Raw genomic sequence first — 24337 nt, forward strand, 5'->3', positions numbered from 1 at the left:
CATATTCAAGTATGCAGTATTTTTCCAGATGTTTGCACTTTACTATGTATAGATAGTGCCCAGGGTTGCCTAGTCAGGCCACTACTGCAGATTAGCTTGTAAAGTAGGTACTCAAACATAATAGCAGACTTCCAGTAATGTGAACTGACGTATCAATTGCTTTGATCACGCTGGATTTTTTCCTTCTCCAGGGAGGGGGAACAAACTCAGTCACTTGGTACAGTGGAAACTATATTTGTGTGAGTGTATAATAATGGAAGAATGTGTGTGCTCTGGAGGGCACCGCATAGACTCAATGAATATGTTTATAACAGCATAACATCTACTGTGGAAACTGCAAGAAGCAAAGATACCATCCCTGCTTTTTCAAATGGATGTGGAACAAAATAACTATGGGCCAGAGGGCTGCTGTTGCCTGTGCAGAGGCACAAGTGAGAGAGTCACAGTATTACCCTGTGTAGGGGTGAGGACATTTGCAGCCCCAGTGTTCACCCCAAAGGCAGTAAGAGGGAGAATTATGGCCCCAGTCTTCCTCTGCACTAACCAACAGAGCTGGCTGGCTCTATAGGGAGCACATGCTGGATCCCCCTGAAGTGGATCCACTCTCTTTGAGTAGCGGGAGCTCCAGGAGGATTGACTACATAGGACTATGGCTAAAAGCCACACAGGAGCCCTCTGCTGTCGGAAATCACTCACTCCCTATCTTAGTTCTGTGTTCAAAACAAACAAACAAAAAGCCTTTGTTAATCTTCGTGGCGTCACTACTTGTAAGCAAAACTGTGTTAATTATTTTCCTTGCCTCACTAAAATATTCCACTTTGTTCTATTTTTACTACCCAGCACTGTGTCTAAAACAGAGTTTCCAAGAGTAGGTGCCATACCAAATCAAACTAATAAAGGGCCGAATCCTGTGCAAGGAGTTCCCATGGAAGTCAACATGGAGACCTTGTAGCAGCAGGCTCAAAGTAACACAAAAGTGCAGTACTGTAAAGTGTTGCATATATTTCTGTTTTTCTGAAGTGAGGACTTCAACTTTTTCCCAAACCGTCCACATCATACGTCTCAGACAGTCCTTTTTCACGAAATGGTATAACACTGATCTATGTAGCGCTCACATCATGATTCATGGAACACTTATAGGTGAGCCTGGAGCTGCTTCTGTCACACTGCTTTGTCATTTACCAATTTTCAAGTTGTGATACTTCATGTTAGTTGTCCCCCAGTCACAGATTATTAGGGTTTCCAGAGGATTTTTTGACCAAGTAAACTAAACAAACAAAAATAAACACCCACCTGTGACTCCAGCAAAAAGAAGTACCCATCTGCACCCTGCTGTGCAGCCACTTTGTGTCTTTCTGGGCATTTCTTTAGCATAAATAATAAATTTGTGGATGACAACTATGTTGTAGTGGCAGTAAACATACATAAGGAGATAATCAAATTGCAGTGTCACCTAAGCAGTATAGTGGGAGATGCAGACAGCAATAGGAAGGTGGTACTAATAAATGTATGGCACAGCACAGATACAAAATGCAGGGGAGGAAAATAAGCAATTAGCCCTGCCCACCATGTTGAAACAAGCTCATTTTTATTTAGTCTCTCTAATCCTGCCCTCATATTGCTTTTTCATGTAATCGTGCACCATAGTTCTTGCAGGGAAGGGATCAGGACTGGGAGGCTGGGAAATAACTTGTTCATGATCATTGGAAAGTGACTATGAGCAAGTCTTTCTTACCAAGGTGTCTGCACTGTGAAATGGTTTGGGAATCACTGATCTATATGAGAGGCTGATCACTTGCAATTATAAGATAATATAAACAAATGTCAATATAGTGCAAATAAGTTTTAGAATCAAGAAAGAGCCTACTCAGGAAAGAGAATCTAGTGCAAAAAAACTACTCATCTACTCAGGGATTCTGCAGCACTAGATTCTGAAAAATGACATTACAGATGACTCTTTCGATGCTTTATTTGCTTTGCCTCTTTTGCCTGGCCTAGGCAATCTTTGCTTAACTGATTTGCAGAATCTGCCTAGTGGCAGACCGGAGGAACAGATGTGTGTAATTTGATGTTTTCCCTACATTTACAAATGGTAAACAAGTGTATTTATCATTATGCTATATATAGATAATGTACTTTTAAGAACTTTCATAAATAGAAGGAAAGTCTTTTAATTAAAAAAAAAAGTTTAACAAGTGAAGTATATGGTTAAAGAGAGAAAACCAATAAAGTGCTAGCAGGAATTTGACAATTAAAGTTGTTCCTCTCTACTGCTAACAAAAGCAAAACCCCATCTGTGTGAATTAGCTGCTTTGCCCCTACAATCTCCCAAAACTTTTCATCTGAAACCTCTCCTTTTCTGTCTTTCCCTTTTTACTCTTCTGTTGTCTACATTGTTTGTCCATCCATCGGCTGACAGTGTCTTTACATCCAAAATGCAAAGCAGACAGATGGGCACCTCAGGAAAGAACATGACTAAGAGCACCAGCATCGGCGGGGACATGTACACGTTAGAGAAGAATGATGGCAGCCAGTCTGACACAGCAGTGGGCACTGTGGGCACCAGTGGCAAAAAACGACGCTCCAGCATCGGCGCAAAGATGGTAGCGATTGTGGGTCTGTCACGAAAAAGCCGCAGCACTTCTCAACTCAGCCAAACTGGTAGGAATCAGATTTTTTCCCTTCAATACTTTGTGATTTAAATATGCATAATATGTATATATTACAATTTAGTCATTTGAATGTAATGCTGAAGTTGCCTAATTAACAATATTCTAGGGGGGAAGAGGAGAGTGGGAACTTTTTACCTGGCTGAACATTTACCAAACTGATTTGTTTCTTTAGCAAATATCCTCCTACAGATTGGACTGTGGCTTGTGTTTTTATGCTTATTAGAGCACACCTAATGCAATAATCCTTTCCGTCCAGAAACCAATGTGAGCTGTTATGCTTATGTTTGGGGGATTGTTATTAATGATTTGTGAAGGACCACTGAAATTCAGTTGCAGAATTGTTTGTCATTTGTTATAAACATTCTTTGTATATTTCAGTCCTCTTTTTCTCACATTTGAACATGCAAAATTTATTTGATGTGAAACAATTTTAATTACCAAGATAGTATCTTATATTTTATTGGATTAGTATAACTATTTTATTGCTCAGTACTTCCCTTCTTTTCAATTTGCAAACATATTTGTCATTGGTAGAAATCTTCCTCATTGCTTTTTACATTTACTCGTTAAAATTCAATATGTTGAATGTTCTACATAAACAGGGATAGAGTTATTTTCTGACTTAATACCAGGACATCCAGAATCAGTGTTAGGTACTTTGTTTATTTCATGCCTTACATCTGGAAACAAATCACTTATGTATAATTCACTCTGAAAAGCTGTCATTAGCAATTAAGGAAATTGAGTAAAACTAATGTTTCTTATAAAGGAAATTGGATATTTTATATTTAAACGTGTCTCTGTGTATAGTATGCAGTGTATATTGTATGCTCATTAATATTCATACAAAAGTAGCATGTTATGTTGGTATGTGGTTTATACTAAATACGATAAAAAACAGCTCACTCTCTTCTGTTCATATGTGCCTGGAGAAATTATTACTATTTGTATTATGGTAGCACCTAAAATTCCCAACTGAGATCAAGCCCCCATTGTACTAAGCACTGTTTAGACATGAATTAGAGACAGTCCCTGCCCTGAAGAGTTCATAATCTAAACAGAAATTACAGACAAAGGGAAGGAGAGGAGAAATATAACATACAAACAGAGTGAACAATGGAATGATTTCCAGGTGTCACCATTTTTTATTGTTTTGTTTGTAAACTTTTTTGAGTAGTGTTTTGTTAGGAGGGGATTCGTTGAACTGAGAAAGGGAGAACAAAGGAATTGAGAGGGGACAATGAAGGGAGGGGATAGGAAAAAAACAGAATGGGGGGAGGAGAGGAGCATGGAGTGAGGTTTAATGAAGAGACTGTGTGGGTTGGGAGGCTGTTGTACCAAACAGCCCAATCATCAGAGGGGAAAAATATTCAGAGTGAAAGCTGTAAAAACAGTCAGACACTGGTGACATCATCAGCATCCTAAGGTCCCTGCTGCAGTTAGTTGTCTCAGCTCCTGCCAGCTTAGTTTCTGGCTGCAGAAACTGCAGAGCTTTCAGCTCTTTCTCTCTTCCCCAAGCTCACATGCCTGAGTGGGAAAGGATGGGGTTTCAAAGGGCTTGATGCCACCTTATGGAAGCTCTCCCTTGCACAATTCTGGGAAACCTCTAACTGGGTGTGCAGTTTGCCCATGGCTAGATGCATGTCCACCTAGACATGGTGTGCAAGCAAATCAAGGATTTGCACATGCAGTAATGTTCTTGTAATGTAAATGTGCAGATGTGTGTGGATTTCAGAGCTGAAAATAAGGTGCTATATGATTAGGGATAGTCTGTCAGGATACCCTTACTAGGAGAGGCATCAAATGATTTCAGGGTGGACATTCAGTTCATAATACATTGTTCTCTTAGAAGAGTCAGAAGTAAGACGGGATCAGACTAAATATCATGTTGAGATATTTATGTGGCATAATATTTTTAATATGCAGTATCTCCATCACTACTTTTTAAAATCAGTTTGTCGCTATTTTGTATCCTGTAGTTCTAAACAAAAACTAGGGGTACAATTTTCAGAGTTGCCTCATTGAAGTAGGAGCCTAACTGCCATTGATTTTCCTGGACTGAGAGGCAGGTGGTATTTTAAATAATTCACAGATATAAACAAATTCATTTCACTATTAGAGTTGTGAGAAAAACCAATTAAAGTCAGTACAGTAGTGGCAGACAGGCAGACTTTTCCTCAGCTCTTCCCTTTATGGAGTGAGGGCCTAAGTTAAGAACAGAGTGTTAAGCTTTTCAAATTTAATTTACATACAGGTACTTGTAAGTTCCATCTATTTTATCCACTGGGTCATTTTCCAGTCTTTAGACTATACGCTCCTTGAGACTGGGGCCATGTCATTTAGTGTAGTTGTACAATGGCTATAAGACCTAAGGACAAAACACTGAACGTGCTGTAAAGTACTTGTAAGTAGATTTTAGTATAACAAGGAAGTAATAGATACAATTAAAATAGCAAAGCACTATCATGATATAGAAACTGCCTGAAATAAAGGGAGTAGGAAATTAATTTCCAGCAATACCAACATAGTTCAACGGGTATCATGCTTAAGCTGTCAGCTAAGTGTCTCTTAAATTGGTATGCCAAGGCTGAAACAACAATTATGAAATAACAACACAGCATTTGTTGAAATTACCATCACACTTATAAGTACTTAACTTTTACTGTCCGAAACATGTTGGCAAATTTAAGTCGTTACATAGCGGTATGTTAGTGTCACTATAAAATTGCCTTCTGATGCCTCCCAGTTATATGTTGTAGTTGTCTTTGTTTATATTTAATGGCTAAAAACTGTGACAGAACGTGGCTTTGTTTAAAAAGCTGAGTTAATCTCATGACTGTTTTTGTGGCTATGAGTCAAACAGCCTGTATATTCATCATAAAATTCCATAAAAGAGCTAATTTCTATTGTCATTTAAAATTTAACTTCATGCTACAGGCAAATTGAATGCATTCTTTGTTGTTAGTAGATGTGGAATTGGGAAATTTCGACTCTAGGGATAAATAATTTAATGTACTCTGTATTCTAATCTTTAACATTTGTTTAATGCATTCAAATGTTTTTGTTATTGTTTATTTTTGAGCCCCAAAATTGTGTTAAATACACATGAAAACAGTCCCTGCCCTGAAAAGATTAATTCACCAAGACATAACAAGTGAGTGAACAGATCAACAAGAGAGGAGAAACGGAGGCAAGGAAACAATAACAATATCATATTGCTACTCGATAAAGCATGTACACATCATAATCTTTATGGTTCTGGGGTATGTGTGTGTGTGTGTGTGTTTGTGCGCGTGCTAATAAGCTTTGTAGCAGATGTGAGTACTCAGGAAGGATTTGAATCTGGCAAGACAGGTGGCTTCATGAATAGGTTGGAGAAGGGCATTCCAAGCATGGAAGAAGGCACAGAGATGTCTGAGGTTGTCAAAACTACATCGTAGGTTGAGTGGAGAGGGCAGGGGGCAACATTAAAATAGATCAGGTCTAGGATGTACAGCCATGAAGGCAAAGCAAGCAGAGAGGACTGAATTTGATTTTAAACATTTTGTTATTTTTAGTTTTAAAGTGATTTTTCAGTACTCTGAAGGGTGCTATCTTGATAGTTTGACAGCACTGGAAACCAAGATCCTATCTCCACAGAACAAATACAACACAGGGACTATGCTTCTTCATACTCCCCTACTTCAGACATATTCTAAAGATCCACCTTCAGTCATAAAAGGACATATTTGTCAACAGGCAGCTTTGTTCCTTGACCTTTTCACTGAGATTGTCAACCAAAGTGCCAGATGTGAATTGTACTAAATACATCAGAGGACACCACAAAGCGTAGTGATCCTGTAGTAGATTTACAATGATTTTGTAATAGCGATGTTGCACTAAGTTTACAATAGGACGATTCAGTTTTTTCTTGGTCTCCAATTTATCTATTTTGAATAAATGAATTGTTTCTATCTAATCAAAGTGTGATGTCATCTACGTCTTTATACCACATCCATCCCCATAGTAGCTGAGTGCTTCATAACAATGAAATTAATTCCCTCATGTGGAGTACCACTTCCCAAAATCTGAAGTTGGATTTAGCCCACATTTTAACCACTGATTGGCATGGCTACATTGGTGCTCGATGCCATCCCAAAGTGTAGACAAAGCAAGCTGAAATGTACATTAGTGGAATTCACACTGGTGTCAAGCCACGGTAAGTTGTCTACATTAGGCATTTGCATTAATGTAGCTCCTCCATTAGCTGATAACAGGGCCAATTCCCCATGTGGACAAGGTTTATGAGTTTTTCAGGAAATATCTAATCTTTCTTTTTCACTGGCATTTTTCGGTGGGAAATGCCTATAACAGACAACTAAATTTTCCACATAGTGAAAAGGCCTAATTCACTTATGCACCATTTTCAGGCCCTCCCATTCAACAGAAGGGGCATTGATTAGTGTTGCCAGACGTCCGGTTTTCAACTAGAACGCCCGGTCGAAAGGGCACCTAGCTGCTTCGGTCGGCACTACTGACTGGGCCGTTAAAAGTCCAGTCGGCAGCGCAGCAGGCTCCCTGCCTTCCCTAGCTCCGCATGGATCATGGAATTAGCTGTCAGGTGTCTGCGGCCCCTATGCGCTGGGTGGGCAGGAACTGGGAGGCTCCATGCACTGCCCCCGTCCTGGTGCCAGTTCCGCAACTCCCATTGGCCTCGAACTGCAACCAAAGGGAGCTGCAGCAGGCGGGACCTGCGGGCACGAAAGCAGCGCACACCATGCAGAGCCGCCTGGCATCCATGTGCCTAGAGGCTGCAGGGACCTGGTGGTTGCTTCCTCAGAGCCGCAGGAAGCACTGCCAGAACTCCGCACCCTGCCCCAGCCCAGAGTCCCCTTCTGCACCCCAAACCTTTTATCCCTGGCCGGAGCCCTCACTCCCCCCCACACCCCAACCCCTAACCCAGCCCACAGCCCCCTCCTATACCCCAAACCCCTCATTCCTGACTCTACCTCAAGCCAGAACCCTCACCCCCCTGTTCCCCAATTCCCTGTCCAAGTCCGGAGCTCCCTCCTGCACCCCAAACCTCTCATCCCCGGCCCCAGCCCAGAGCCCATACCCCCTCCCTCATTCCAACCCCCTGCCCCAGCCTAATGAAAATGAGTGAGGGTAGGGAAGAGTGAGCGATGGAGGGAGGGGGGGATGGAGTGAGTGGGGGCAGGGCCTTGCAGAAGGGGCAGGGCATGGGCAGGGCCTCAGAAAAGGGGCGGGGTAGGGGGCTGGGCAGAGGTGTTCGATTTTGTGTGATAAAAAGTTGGCAACCCTAGCGTTGGTCATGATGATAACAAAAACTTTCCCACCCACTGGGATGGTAAATCTAGAAGATTGGATTTGGGTTTGTGCAGAACTATTCCTGTTGCCTTCTCCTTTCCTCGACTGATTGTCCAGTTGGAGGATGGGAGATGTGGAGAAGGAGGAGGAAGAAATAATGGGGAGAGAATAGTTATCTAACAAGGCACCATACGTTTTCCCGAAAAGTCATATGAAAGTGTGCTAGACCTAAACAATTCCTCTTCCCCGTGGTACTTACACCCTTCAAATACTTGTGATCATTATTTAGCTATGCTGTACAGTTTGAGTTCTTCATTGAGTCTTTCATTCTAAATCAGTCCCTTCCTATGCCCTTAGTAACTATTTGTAAGCTTATTGTTGATGTTTTTCTGATGTTGAATTGGCCTAGAACTGTCTGTATATATTGTATTACGTTTAAGCCAACCTTTGTACTTTGAATAATATAAGCACTATACCCAAATGTATAGACCCTCTTTCCTTAACCTGTGTATTATATAATTTTAACATTAGCTTTATTAAAGGACTCACTACTATATAAAAGAACTATTCCTAACAAGTCCTTGACACAATGCCTCTGTGTATACAGTCCAAACTCAGACTGAATTTTTGCCAACATATCATATTGCAAGCTCATATCCAATTTGCTATCTTCTGCTTTACTGCTTTCCAACTATCAGCCTCCCACTGAACCTCTGTTAGATTACTTTCCCTAGGATGAATGTTTGCATCTCACGAGTAGTTCTGTTATCTTCTGTCTTTATATCTCATCTCTCCTGGTCCCCTTATTATTATGTCCTCATTTGTACTTGCAGTACCTCCCAAGTTCGTATGTTCTGAGTGTTCAATGTGCTAGTTACCTCTTTTGCAATATCATTAATACATAGTTTAAATAAAACAAAGCCAAAAATGTATTCCAGTGGATATCTCCTCTTCACCCAACTGACACGGTACCTTTTATTATCACCTTTTGTGTATGGTCTTTTGACCAGTTTGTCCTTTATCATCTAATGCTGTTTGTTTACAGTTTTGTTATTCTCTAGGTGCTTGCTCCTACTGAAGCTGAATGCCTTCAGATAGGTGCTGAGAGTACTCAGTTGCCAATAAGGGCTCTCAAACTGGTCTTCTAGCTACCTTCATCACTACTGATCATTGCTGATATTTTATGACCTACCTGGTATGGACAGATTGTTACAGAATGATTCTTCACATTTCTTTCAGATTGTTCCTTGAAAGTGATGGTGGGTAACTGCTAGTTCCTCCACACAAGAGTTTTCATCTGTGAGGTCCTGCACAGATCAGTCCTATCACCTCTACAACATCCATCAAAGGAGACTGAGAAAATATGGGTTGCAGCGTCATCTGTATGCTGATAACACCCAATTCTGTTTCTTCTATTCTGACCTAGGCACTGTTATTTCTAGGCTTTCTCAATGCCTGGCAGAAGTTAGAAGTTGAAAGAAAGCCAGCTGGCTATAGCTTGGCATGGGAAAGTTGGAGGCGTTGCTGATGGGCAGGGAAAATTGCTTTGAGGGCCTGGCAAAATCTATAGCTTCTCCATCAGTTGCAAGTATCTGCTTGGCCTTTCTCCATGTGGTCCACAATCTTGGGCCTTACAAGAATCCTATCTACTCCTAGACTGTGTTACTTTTAGTCATATGAGGCTCTTTCGTTGATCATCCACTCTTTGTAACTACTTGGCTGGACTCATGCTCTCTCCTCAGAAGTTGTGGGTAGGTGAGAATGCAGTGCCCACCTAGATGCTAGAAACAGGACATTTTTGTTATTAGGCCTGGCCCTCTAAAACTTGCATCATCCATAAATACAATTAAGCATGAACCCTGGTCATATTTAGAAAGAGCTGTCATCTTTTTCCATAGGCCTTCCCACTGATCAAACAATGACATCTTGAGTTCATAGATTCTAAAGGCAGAAAGGACCATTAGATCATTTAGTCTCAGCTCCTGTATATCACAGGCCACTTTTTTTCACCAAATTAGCCCATTATTGAGCCCAATATCTTCTGTTTGACTAAGGTAAATCTAGTTCCTACTTGACTTGTGAGATTAAAAGATATGGGATTGTTGGCATCAGGCAACATGGAACCTAATTTTCCAGGATGGTAGCGCACACAACTCTCATTGAAGCACCCCTTAAAATCAGGACCATGGTGTTTTGTTGCTCCTATTTGGATTTTTGATTATTTAGTTGAAGCATTGTAAAAACACACAGATACCGTGGTGATATATACTCTTTACATGCTGGCAGTACACTTATCAGCTATTGGGGTTCAATAGTAAGTGAGTCAAGATGTCAGATAACCAGGCTCACTGGATTTATTTAGCAAAAGTAAAATCAGCATAATACAGAAAGGTCAATATGTTACCAATCTGGAGAGCAGTCTTAGGCCTGGTCCCCATTAAGTCCCCACTTCGGACTAAGGTACGCAAATTCAGCTACGTTAATAACGTAGCTGAATTCGAAGTACCTTAGTCCAAACTTACCGCGGGTCCAGACGCAGCACGGAGGCTCCCCCGTCGATGCCGCGTACTCCTCTCGCCGAGCTGGAGTACCGGTGTCGACGGCGAGCACTTCTGGGATCGATCGGGATCGATTTATCGCGCCTTAACCAGACGCGATAAATCGATCCCAGAACATCGATTGCCTGCCGCCGGACCCTCTGGTAAGTGAAGACGTACCCTTATAGTGGTTACATCTTCACTCAGTTCCAAGTTATGAGCTCAATTTTGCTCATATTTACACTCCCCTTGTTTGTGATAGGTAGAACATTCCACAGAATCAATAGACCTTACACACCTTTTCTTATCTAGGTTTTGTATACAACATTCCAGAGGTCAGTAAACCATAGAGCAGAGGTCCCCAAACTATCGGGTGCACCCCACTAGAGGGGCACAGAGGAACATTTGGAGGGCGCGGTGTGTGTCTGGGCAGCAAGGGAGCACTACCTAGCCTCGCTCAGCTTCCAGCTCTGCTGTGGCCCCAGCCATGGCCCCAGGGCCTGGCCCTACCCCCAGCGTTGGCCCCGGGCCATGGCTCCGTTCCTGGCCCCAGCCCTGCTCCCAGCCCCTTACCTGCCCCCAGCTGCAGCCACAGCTTCCGCCCACTTACCTTTGTCTATGTTCCCCTCCCCCGCGCCGAGCTGTGGCCCCACTCCCAGCCCCGTCTCGGGGAGGAGGTGGTACTGTGGACATGAGTAAGGAGGGGATGCGACCCTGAAAAGTTTGGAGACCACAGCCAGAGAGACATCTACACTAACTGTACCAAGCATACAATTGATATTTGGCAAACCTCAACAGAATGTACTTCTTGCTTAAGACAAATTCTGCATATACAAAGAACAAAGGTTACAACAATTTATCTCATAGTAAGTTTCGACAAACTTCTCATAAGTACAAAGTATTATGGGAGATTTTAACAAGCTCAGTACACTGACAAACTTCAGAGTTGAGGCTCTCAGAATTAAACCTGGTTGCAAACAGAACTTTTCTATGGAAAATTTCTACCTTTTGTCCCCACCAAAAAAACATAAAACCAGATATTTTTTCTGAAAACTGCCAAAAAATGAAGAAAACAAATAATCAAATATTTTCAAAGAAATCAAACCCTTTACATGCAAATTTTCATTTAGTGAAAAACCCAATTTTATGTCAAAAATATTGATGGATAATTTTCAACCAGCCATACTCAGAATCCAACAGTCCCTTTGTCCTTGAAGATTACTTCTCTGAATATTTGTAATTGTTTAACTAGAGATTCAAGTAAGACTTATCAGTTAGTACCTTTTAAAGATTGGTCCAACATTAATTTTTTTTCAGTCCTCTAGTATCACCTTGACTCTCTGTAAGTTTTCAAAGACATTTGCCAATGGTTTAGTAAGTTCATTAGCGAATATCTTAAAACTCTGGATTCATAATGTCTGGGCCTGCTGCTTTGTGAGTGTGTGTGTGTGTATTCAGTTTTTTCCAAGTATTACTGTACCTGCTTTTCATTACCAACTCCTGTCTACAGGCAATATTTTCATTCATTCCTAATTTCAATACCCCCTTTTTAAATTTTCTTGTTAAAGACAGATTTAACAGTGTTGCCTTTTAACATTATTGCTACTGTTCCGCCATGTGCACTGCTTCTCCGTTATAGTAGTGTTCTCACAGGGTCTTCCTTGTCCCACCTTGTGATCTCTTCAAGAGGACCAGAGTTAGCTGTGCTGGGGTAGTACAGTTGTGCACATTATAGAGAAGTGGAGAATTATATCTCCGTTTCAGATAACTCGTAGGTCTTGTTTTAGTTTAATAAGAAAGGAGTTCTCTGAATCTCTTACCTAGCATGGTATATGAAATACTATAAGTTCCTAGACAGAGCAATAGTCAACATACTGTTACAGGGCTTGATTTTCCCAAAGGGTCTTCTAGTGTGAGTCCTTACTCCTGAGTGGAATCCCATTCACTTTAATTAGACTTTTGTGCAAGAAAGTGTCTGTTCAGGACTGTAGTTTCCAGCACTGAAACCCCTGCTCATGTCCAAAAATTCAGCTAGACAATACAAATAAATATTTTAGGCTACAGCTTGTTTAAAATTAGTTAAAGTTAAAAATTTAATTTAAAAACTACAAATAGTCATCCAGCTGACTATCCACAGCTGAAAATTTTGAAGGCCAGGGACATATATGCTCTGCATATAGTCATGATGAACTTCATGAACAGATAAATCAGTAGCAGACAAGATGTGGTACCACAGTAAACCATGGTACATTCTTTAAAAGCAGATTAATTGAGTTAATGTAATATCTTAAATACGCTCACAAACATTTAAAAATTAATGAAGTATTTAACTAGAAGCTACTGCAAATTTATCAATACTAGTAAAGCGTGAGAAGTTATTTAGTCAAATCCTGGCATAGGCAGTTTGAATCAGTTCAGTTGTAGCTAGTGTATATTTTGGGCTGGAAGGACTCCAAAGAGAGTGTGGCGCTAATCCATCTGAAATGTAACAAAAGCCTAGATAAGCAATGCTGTGGTATCCTGGGAGCAGTAATAACACAAACTTGCAATGCTTAGGAGATGATAAATTGCCAACCTACTTAACCCTGCTGACCAAGCTCATAAAAAGTAACTTGCCATTGCAGCATTAGGACTCAGGCAGTTCTAAGAGATCTGGGAGCTAACCTGACTGAAACAACTAGTAAGCACTGACCTTCTTTTCACTTGATCATAGGACACAGCACTGTATGTGCAGGAAATATGAGTGACATTTGAGCACATATACATAAGACCTGAAACCATGCTAGACTGTCCCGTGTGTAAAAGGAAATAGAACAATAGCCAAAGGGAAGTTGATGACAGTACAGAAAATACAAAGACAAACAGAGGAGGATACTTCTTTGTATATGTAACTGGTTTCAATATGTGCTTAAAGAATAACTGCCATTTATTTTTAGAAAGTTTGTTACTTTGTTTACTTGTACAAATGTGCAAATTCGCAGTGTGTTATTTCATGACTGTTAATAGATTTAACAAAAATTTAATATTACTGAATATACAGGGAACATCCAGTTTCCTGATGTGATTTGTGACAAAGCAGTGCAAAACAGAGACTGCAAAGTTTTGCAGTTCCTTTAACCCTTAGGAACTGAGCTAATGGTTGGATGACACTTGGGAACTAGCTAATTTTGATGGGTTGTGAGAAGGCTGCTAATGTGTGCAGGCCAAGGTATGAAACAGGATATCTTACAGTGGAGAAACAAGGTGAGTGGGGACTGGCTTTAACCCTGAGTCCCATACTACCTCACTGCTACAAGAAACAGCCCACCCTGTGCTTGATTTATCTCACTTTCCCTGGAAGTGACCTTAGAATCTGTCCATAGGGTAGAAACAGATTATTTTGGGAATTTGAGGCAATGAGCCAGAGAGGAACAATATGGAGGCCAGCAACCTAGAAGTGGGGCTGGTGACAGTGAATTGGTGCCCAAGTGTAGCAAGTAAATCAGATACATACCCAAGGAGGTCAGAGGTAGAAGGTGTGCCATGTTGTGGTTGAGATGCAACTGAGAAGGGGCAGCAGCTGTAGAAGGTGGTGAGAGTCCAGTTGGAGAAAGAGGATCTGTTTTTATGATGCCATCTACCCTGTGTAATCATTTACACCAATGAAATATGTGTGTAAAGTACTACCGTTCTGACCTGATAACATTTCAAAACAGGTGTTACTTTTTATAAATATTCTTGTTCAATTATGAAAGTCTTAATGATACTTATGAAATTATACCAATGAAATACTGGTTTGTATAAAGGAAAATAAGATCAATCCATTGCAAATGAAAAAGGCTGACTTACTTTTGTGTCCTACGTAGTGCATGCGGTTACTTTTACAGAGCTTTTTTGGAGACCCAGCATGCAAACTTAGCAAAACTAGACAGAAGCCTTTTGCAATTTTAATTTGTCAAACATGTAAATGTATTTTATCTTATTTACAGCACTTGGGCATGAGGGAAGTGGGAATGGTTATTTAGATGAAGAGGATGTAGAGTTTGGGATGAGGGACCCAGAGGGAGGAACCCTAGGAACAATGAAGCATTGGGAGAAGGTTTGAGCTGAATTTTATCTTACTGTAACTTTCCGTGCTAATAATGCCAAACTTCAGGAAACTGGAGCATTTGGACTCTGCATAGTAGTTGTTGCTCTGATATTTTTAGTTATGATGATATCTATCCTGAATAAAATGTACAGTATATCTGGATCCTTTTTCACAATCATTGAAATAATTGAAGGGAATCCGTCAAATACTGGCCACAATTATGTCTGGGATCTTAAATTTCTCATCTCAAATTTATATCAGACTTTAGATTTTGTAAAATCAAGCTTTTACCAAATGCACATCAGAAATGTTTCTTTGTTTTTTCCTTCCCCCTTTCCTCCTCCCCAATTCCAGCTGACATGGTTGTTTTTAAACAAATGTTTGCTTACTCGCCTGCAAGGTTAGCAATCCTAACATTGAAACTGACAGTGAGTCTGATTTCAATTGACTGTCATTGTCCAAAATGAGGGAAATTAAAAAAAAAAAAAAAAAAACAACCCAGAGTTTAGATAGGGAAAAGCAAATTGGATTTTATAATCTAAACTGTTGTTGGTAACATAGGTACAATAATATAAGGCTGAGGATTTACCCATGATTTTTTAACTGTGTACCTTTTACATTCTTAAAGAAATCTTTAAAGGAATTTGTACAAAGTTATTTTTTCCCGAAGAAAGGTAAGATTAGTAAATTATTTTTGCTTATAATATTGCACTTTTATAAGTATTTCTAAAATTTATTCTGAGTTAATTTCAAAATAAACCACACATGTTGAGAATAAGAAATATCAATTTAACTACAGATAAGAGATTAGGGCCTAAATTTCCAATTTTTACTTGGGAAATGTGACCTGGATCCTTTATCAGGTAGAAAGTATTATTATAATAAATAATGTTACCAAAAAGAGTAATCAGCTTTTACTAAACAACATGGAGGGAGTGCCATCATAAAAGCATATACTTGTTTAATAGCAAAGTTCAAAGGCTAGTAAGACAGGATTTTTGCCTGTATATTTTCAGATATGTGATTGTAGGAACTGTGCCAGCCTCTTTCCAGTGGGGAGCTGAGGTGAACTAGACAGAAAATTGGGGGGATCTGTACTATACATATAACACACACACACTCACACACAGATACACACATACCATACCATGCCACCCTTACTTCTGAGCTGCTGCTGGCAGCGGCACTGCCTTCAGAGCTGGGTGTCTGGCCAGAGACCGGCAGCTGCTGGCCGGGTACCCAGCTCTGAAGGTAACGCTGCCACCAGCAGCAGAGCAGAAGCACACCACCCTCACTTCTACGTAACATTTGACCTTTTTGCTGAGAGGGGTGGCTATAGAGCGATTAAGGCAAATTTTGGGGCAGCTATAGCCCCCAGCGCTGCCGTGTGTTGTTGATTTTTATTTCATTTAATTTTTTTAACCTGTGAGTAGAAAAAGTTACAAGTAAGATGTGTCTCTCTGGAGTAGAAAAAGAGGAAATAAAGTAGGAAATTAATGGATTCATGCCTAACAGTAATTTTGAACAGGACATAGGTGCATATTTGTCTCTCAGTGGTTGCACTATAAGGGATGCCTACATTGAAAGGAAATACATGGCTCAGAGCTCAGTGCTTAACTCTATACTTATACAAAACTCACGTTGACTTTAAAAAAGAACAACTATTGTTGTACAACAGTGGTTTTGAGGCCAATCAGCCATAGGAGGCCCTTCCCTCATGTAAAATATAGGACATTCCATATGCCATACATGGGTTGAAGATGCAGGTATACCAGAAGAATGTTTTCTCAAGGGAGTGGGAAGAAAATAAAAGGATTTATCTTTGAACAAGGTGTGTGTATATATATAATATATCAAACTAAGCATTTACATAATTGGCAATCTGGAAAATATTGGTATTCTTAGAGTTCATTTTGTGTTCTGTGTAGCTTGATGCTTTCTTCCAAACAGAGGTGCCAAATCAAAGAGTTCCATGGACATAGTTCAACTTGGTACCTGCTGGACCAATATATTTTTTTCTTAAAAGTGCCATAGTTTTTATTATTTATTTATTTTCTTTTATTATAAAAGTTAGCTATAGAAAAGATTTGTTCTATTAGCTAACTTCTAATCCTGCATCTTGACTGGGGGCTAGACTAGATGACCCTTGCAGTCCCTTCTAGACCTATGATTCTAGTCTCACTAAAGGCCAGTTCCAAAGTACAATGATGTCAGTAGGAGTGTTTCCAATTACTTCAGCCAGCTTTGGATTAGGCTCTAATTCATTTTAAAATGTGCCCTGTAATAGTTAGGGCCCAATCCACTTAGGCACATGCTTAATGTATGCATATGAATCTTCTCTTTGACTTCAATGTTAGTAAAGTTAACCCAGGCATAAGTGTTTGCAGGATCAGGATGGTATCAACTAATAAACCTGAGCAATATTTTCTGCAAATGATTTTCAATGTTGTCAGCCTCTTCCTTAAAAAAACAAATACAATCTATATTCTTACACCAGGTCATCTATTTTATTATCAAGACAAAACTGAAACATGGAAAAAGCTGTGAGTAAAATATAAACTCTAGCTTGACCTTCTTCTATAAGTCTTCTTTTTGTTTTGTAATTAGCAGTATGAACGGTGAGATAAATGTAGTGTGATATTTGTTGGTAAGAGTATTGATAAATTAGCTTGTTTTTATTCAGTGTATCTGAATTCTCAAGAGATCTGTGCTTAAAAAATATACACACCTTATCATAATAAGTCTTCAGACTTTTTGATATCTGTTTTCACAATAAAACAGTTTTTTTTAAATGTGTTACATAAGAAAAGTCTGTGACAATTCCTTATAATCTAATTCAGCTGGGACCACAGCCTAAATCCTCAGATGTTGATTTATATCAACTGAGGATAAGGCCCAATTTTTTTTGTTTTGTTTATGTCAGCTGAGCTCTATTCTATAAAAACAGTTTTGGCTTCCTGTACAGAAGCTGCATTTTGAACTGAAAGGGACTGGGCAGGCCACTCCACTGCTGATTTTCTAAGCCTCTTGCTAACTTGATTTAGTACATATGAATTTCTTGACGGATGTTCTGCAGAAGGGAACTCTAAAAAAGCTTGAGAGCATAATAAATGTTTATAAGCTACTTTCATATTTTTCTTCCAGTAATTATTCACTTCTGCAATCTGCTAATATTCCCAAGATACTTGAATTCCAGATCACTATACTGTGTATATATTCAATACATAGTTTATACTTTAGTGCAGTGGTCGACAAAAATGGTAGTGCCAGTGCGGCAGGGGGTGCGTGCTCAACATTTTTTTACTGATAGGGGTGCGCGATCAAAAAAGTTTAGAGACTACTGCACTACAGAATCACAGTAAATGTAAGGGTTAAGGGGTGATTGTTTTAAAAGAATGATATTAAAGTAACTAAATTTTAATGTTTCTTGGATAATGCAAAGCCATTGCCAAACTAAATCTGTTGAATTATGTACTTAAATCGTTACAATCAAGCCCCCAACTAATGTGATAATACTGATATTCGAATGTACTATGTGATGTTAACCCTGACATGTCATCTGTTTTTTCCCACACACTGTGTTATATGTTCTTGAATGATCTTTTCCTGATGTCTGATAGGCATAGGGCTTAGAAACAGCTAAAACACACCCATGTGCCATACTGGCATGTTTCTGAAGCTATCATCTTATTCTCCAGAAGAAAACCTAAAAAATGTGAAGCAAGTGTATGCAGATATGAGTCTGTAGACACCCTGGAACAACAGCTCTGAGAAGAGAGGTGCAAACTGACCCATTCATCTCAGGGAGGTGATAACTCAGGGGCTGAGTGATGATAATTTAAATGTCAACATTGTTAACTATTTCATTCCTCCTGTAAGAGAGGAAAGGAACAATCACCAATCTGTACAATTTACTGGGAGCGAGTCTCATTTTGGTGCCCCAAGTGGGTGGCATTTGGGAGATACCACCATTATTCTTTCCCCAATTAAGAGAGAGCCAAAGCCAAGGAGTCTAGCAGCACCTATGAGTATATTCAAGCCACACTGAGGGTTTGTCTATACTGCAATAACACACCTGTGGCTGGCTCATGTCAGCTGACTCAGGCTCATCGGGCTCGGGCTGCTATACAATTGCAGTGTAGACATCCAGGCTTGGCCTAGAACCTGGGCTCTGGGGCCACAGAAGTAGGGAGGGTCCCACATCCTGGGTTGCATCCCGAGCCTGGACATCTACACTGCAATTTTATAGCCCCACAGGTCGAGCCTTGCAAGCCCAAGTCAGCTGACACGGGCCAGTCATGGGTGTTTTATTGCAGTGTAAGCATACTATGAGAGGGGGGATCTCAGTGGAGTCAGTGAGCACACACAATCCTATTTTGAATATCTGCGCAAACTACAGTGAGCAGTGTGTCACGGATACAGCTTTGGAAAGTGGAGCTTGGAAGAGTAATATTAATACTTTTTGCCCTCAAATCTGGATGAGGGGGGCCTCAATGTAAAATCCCATTTATTACAGTGGTTTATTATAAGCAGACAGAAGGCCTGCTCAAAGCTGCAATATTTTAGTTGCTACGCTAGCAAAAAGGTAACAGAAACGTTTTTATTCTGCAACCATTGTATAGTGTACAAGGTTGAGTCTGCAGCATTGTCTTGAATTATTCTGCAAAGGATGTTTGTTAACATGAGCTTTACTTTTTTGGATTACCCTTATTATTGTCTGTTGAGACCAATTAGTTTACAAATTACTTTTTGTACTTCGACACAAATCCCCATTTAGCATAAGAGCATTATTGTATTGCTGATTGCCTGGATGATGGTTAAATGTAATGTCACTAGTAAGATTTCACTTGCTAAAGAGCACTGCACATCTCCTTCTTTGAAAGTACAACAACTTCTACGGTACTAGAAAATTTACTGAATTAAAAATATACAGCCCTATAAAACTCTAGTGTTTCAATTATCACAATAACTCCATAAAATAGTATCACACAGAATGTAATATATAGAATGTAACTCAAATTTTGAGCACCGTTCAAAATATGAATTGAATCAAAGTTCAAATGCTGTAAATTTTTTGTAGTTAGAACACGTTTCTGATTATTCACACACACAAATAGACCCAGTAGCCTTCCTTTTGGCCAATCCTAATAGCCCTCTCCTCATCAGCCTATTTGGAGCTAGAGCAGTGTCTCCCTCCACAACACACAGTCAGCTGGTGTCCCTCCAACCCCCTCTGGTGTCCTATACCAGCATTTCTGCGGTGCAGAAGGCTTTGTGCAGGCACTCTGTGGATGAATAAACGTCACCCTTTATGGATAACTGAGGTTATTTTATACAAGCCTTGACTTTTGGGAATAGCCATGTAAACCATGGCAATACTAGAAATATTGCTCCATCTGGAAACAAGAAAAACTAAAAGCTCATTCATTAAAGCAGTGGTCTCCAAACTTTTTTGATCACGCACCCCTATCAGTAAAAAATTTTTGAGCATGCACCCCCTGCCGCGCCGCCTCTACCATTTTTGCTGAAGCAAAAAAAAAAAAAGCCACTTGGACTCCCGCCCAAACTGATGAAGCAACAACAATAACAAAAAGCACTATTCCTGCTGCACACCCCCAAGGATCCGCTTGCGCACCCCTTAAGGTGCACGCACCCCACTTTGGAGACCACTGCTGTAGTGTAAGAGCACTGGATTGAGCTTCCATAAACCAAGGTTCTGTTCCCATCTCTGTCATACTTGCTGAGTGACCTGGGGAAAGCCACTTAAACTTTCTATCCCTCATTTCCCTGTCTGTAAAATGTAAACAATGTTACTTCATAAAGTAGATTTAAATCTACTAAGGAAGAATGGAATATAAGTAGCATTCCTGCTGAAATTGGAATGTCATATTACAGCTGAAGCATAGGTCAGACCTTAGCAGGATTTATTTCCTTTGTAGCTACACCAAGCCTGGTTTCCCAGCCTGATTTTGCTGTCCTGGCCTTACCTGTCCACTGGCTGTTCAAGGCCATGGATATCCCCTGTTCTTTACTCTCAGATCTTGCAACGGTGTTTTTTAATGGCCTTTTGCCAATTTTTAATGATGTATAAAGGAATCCTGAACTTTTTTTCTGCCTTTTTTTTAATCTTAGAAATATCAGGAATATAGGCCTTCTCTACACTACAAAGTTTTGTCCGCAAAAGACAGCTTTTGTTGACAAAACCGTGGACGTGTACACCCTACAATGCTCCTCCCATTTTTTGTTAAACTCTCCTGGTTTGCCAACAAAATAAATGACCTCAACGAGAGGTGTAGAGATTTTGAGGCAAAGTTAGATCAACAAAGCATCAGTATAGACACTGTGTTTGTTATGTCACCGTAACTGGCCTCCAGAAGGTATCTTGCAATGTCCACTGTATCCGCTCTGCTCACCATTTTTAACTCCGCTGTCCTGCATCCAGCTATACAGGCATGTGCCTCTCCTCTTTCAACACCCCAGGAAGTTTTTGAAATTGCTCAGCATGGAGAGCTTACCTAGCTACTGCCCAATTGAGCATGCCGGCTCCTAGCAGCAAACACACTCCTGCCTGGACTACAAGGGAGGGGGTGGATCTCCTTGGTTTGTGGGAAGAGGAAGCTGTGGGAGAACTCTGAGGGAATCATGGAATCAAAACATTAATGCAGAATTCGGCTCTCCCTGGTACTAGGATCACAGTGGCAGGCAGGCAGGTTGGACTGCTGCCAGAAGGTGGGGGGTAGGAGAGACTCGTGCTCTGCAGAGCCAGGGAGGGAGGTGGGGCTGATGTCAGGGTGTCCCCTCCCCCTGCTGGTGAACTGGTGTGGGGAGACCAGGGGACACCAGCGATCTGTGCACTACCTTCTTCCTCAGGATTAGTTGCTTCCAGCTGCTGTCCGAACTTAGAGACTGCATGCTGACACTCACTCTCCCCCAACTCACACACTCTCCCAAAACTCTCTCTCTCTCTCTCTCTCTCTCACACACACACACACACACACACACACACACACACACACACACAGTCTCTCCCCTCCCACCCTCCACCCTTCTATGGGCTTCTTATGTTAGTATTCACCAATGTCAGTTTGGTCATATTACTGAGTGCGACTTTAAATAGTGATTTAAAATATGTTACTTTTCGGGCACATACCGCAACCATTACAAGCCTCATAGCATGGTGCAAACAAGCAATGCCAGGCTCAGCACACTACAGCATCATCACATCACTGTGGCTCAGTGATAATATGCTCCTTCAAGGCATTCCCCAGCCATATAGCCCCCCATTGAGCTCCTATGATAGCCTTGTGTTCATAACACACAGCACAGTACTGAAGAGCAGATCCTATCCATGCTTTCTGACAGAGATGGCTGGGTTGCAGGTAACCAGGGCAGTTGAAAAGCAGCTGACACTCTAGTAAGATGCCCATGGAATGATGGGACTGAGAAATCTTCATCATGTGATGCTGTAGCTGGCCCCATGAGGCATTGCAAACCCTTCCCTACCCTGTGGCCAGTTGCACAGTGGGATAGCTACCCACAGTGCACTGCTCTCTCTGTTGATGCAAGAGCTGCTGTTGTGGATGCGCTCTACCAACACAAGGAAAATTGTGTGGACATGCAACAGCAGTTTAATTACAGCAGTGGCTATACATTGGCGTAACTTGTATCGACAAAACTCTGTAGTGTAGATACGGCCTTAGTCTAGTCTTTTCTGGTTTTGCTGAAGGATGTAATTGAAGACTCAGGACATGTTTATAGTGAGCTCTAACACTTTAATTGTTAAACCAGAGGTTTTGTGGCATCTTTAATCAAGATGTTTTATCCAGAATGTTAATTGGTTATTAAAGTTCAATAGCTGATAACAAAAATAAACAAAACCAGAGTTTTAAACAATCTAACTGACCCCCCTCTTGCCTCTTAATTGCTCAACTTTCAGGACTATCTTGAATATATTACTAAATTTAAAACTCATGCAGTATTTTTGTGAAACCTAATATTGTTTAGAAAATGACATCTAAATAATTGAGTTAATTAGATGACATTTGCACATCATTATTAGAGTTATGATTTTTTCAGATACTCTTTATTGTATAGATTTTTAAGTAGCATTAAAATATTTTTTGTTTTAACAAGCTGATTGTCTCTCTGTGTTCTTATATAGCATCAATCTGTGCTATAGTACATAAGGATTAGAATTACTTTCTGGAGATTTGTTTTATATTGGATGTATTTATCCATTGATATATTCAGTATATTAGTCATGATAATAAGCTCTCTTGTAATAAGCATACTTACAATACAGTACCCTCTTGATTTAAATGTCAACATTTTATAATTTGAAATCAATTAATAGTCTTTTAATTTTTTTAGTAACGTCAAGAGTGAGCAAGATTAGTTAGTGTTTTTCAAGCTCCGTATACAGTAATTGGAATAATTTATCTTGTTAAAATGTATAAGCTCTGAAAAGGTCTTTAAAGCTAAAGTAAAACCACTATTGAAGTTCTAGTTAATAGCATTGCCTGTAATTTAACAAAAAATATATGTGGCTTCTACACTGAGACAAGGAAACTGATTTTGTAGAGACTCTGCTTTCCTGATGCCAGTTGCATTTCTTTGTTGCATCAGACTCCTCCAGGCTGCATCCACTCAGACACAGTCAGGTATTTCTCAGCATTAGGAAATTTCTGTCTGTTTCTCAGATAAGATAGATCTGATCAAGACTGAGTTTTTACTGTTCTGGATACAAATCTGCAGTAGTATCTTTGAAGGAATTTCAGCATTTTGCTTGTTGAGGTTTGAGATGCTTGAGGCACTGTGATCTGCATACTGGATTATTGTACTTTACCTGACCTAGAATGGATCCACTACCCTTTCTCCCGGTTTAATAGCTTTTATGAATAAGTAGCATTGTTGAAAATGAAGGAAGTTTAGGGGATTTAGAACTGAACTATGTTATTATGGAGGTGTGACAGAAGCACTCTGGTATTATTTATGAGCTGCTCAGTCCTGAAAGGTGCTGAACACTCTGGCCCTGATCCAGCAAAGCATTTGAGCACATGCTTAGCTTCAGGCCCTGAACAGTTGCATTGAAGTCAATGGTACTTGCTGCACAGCAGGGAGATGCAGAGATACTCAAGAAGTGGGGAACTAATGTAAATTCATGCCCTACTCAAAAGCAGCCCTAGTCCCTATTTTCAACTCCCTTTCTCTCTCTGCTAGGGCCACATAGGGATCGAGAGTGACTACAGCCTTTGAGCTTCACTACTTCTTTGTGCAGCCTCAAAATACTCCATTACAGCAATTACTGTGACTTGTAGTTTAACTCTTCCCATCATATTTTATATGATAGATCAGTTCTTTATTAGTGAAGAGATTCAGCTACCCAAGCATAAGAGGTATAGAAAATACTCCTGTGTTCAGTTACTGGCAGTATCCAGACGGGGTCATATCTCATCAGTTACTTACACAAACAGTAATGCACATCACTTTGAAACACACAGAAAACAATAGAAATACAAAGAAAAAGGACAGGAACAGAGATACTCCTTTTCTTCTAACTTCTGATTCTTATCTCACTGTCTGGCTGCTTGGTTACATGCAGGTCTCTTTTTCTCCTAGGGAAATGACCATAGAAAATCTGTTTCTTAAGGTTGTTTTGCACCTGTTATTTTAGGGATGTTTGGCTGTTTCTGGCTAGGTTCCCACAAGATCATACCAAGTACACCCAGACTCAACAGGCATAAGCAGATGTT

At 40.2% G+C, this 24337-nt stretch overlaps 1 protein-coding gene across 19 annotated transcripts in view; it reads left to right on the forward strand.

Annotated features, from left to right (window-relative positions):
• RIMS2 (regulating synaptic membrane exocytosis 2) overlaps nucleotides 1–24337 on the forward strand; it is a 767247-nt gene that overhangs the window by 696014 nt on the left and 46896 nt on the right. For 17 of the 19 annotated variants that reach the window (XM_034763436.1, XM_034763437.1, XM_034763440.1 and 14 more), the window contains one exon: nucleotides 2420–2661. The exons of the other annotated variants lie outside the window; for them this stretch is intronic. In XM_034763436.1, coding sequence (XP_034619327.1) covers nucleotides 2420–2661 — 242 coding nt within the window. The remainder of the gene's footprint in view (nucleotides 1–2419; nucleotides 2662–24337) is intronic. 19 annotated transcript variants of the gene reach the window in all.

The sequence above is a fragment of the Trachemys scripta genome, chromosome 2 (genome assembly GCF_013100865.1).
Source record: "Trachemys scripta elegans isolate TJP31775 chromosome 2, CAS_Tse_1.0, whole genome shotgun sequence".
In the NCBI taxonomy this organism is placed as follows: Eukaryota; Metazoa; Chordata; order Testudines; family Emydidae; genus Trachemys; species Trachemys scripta.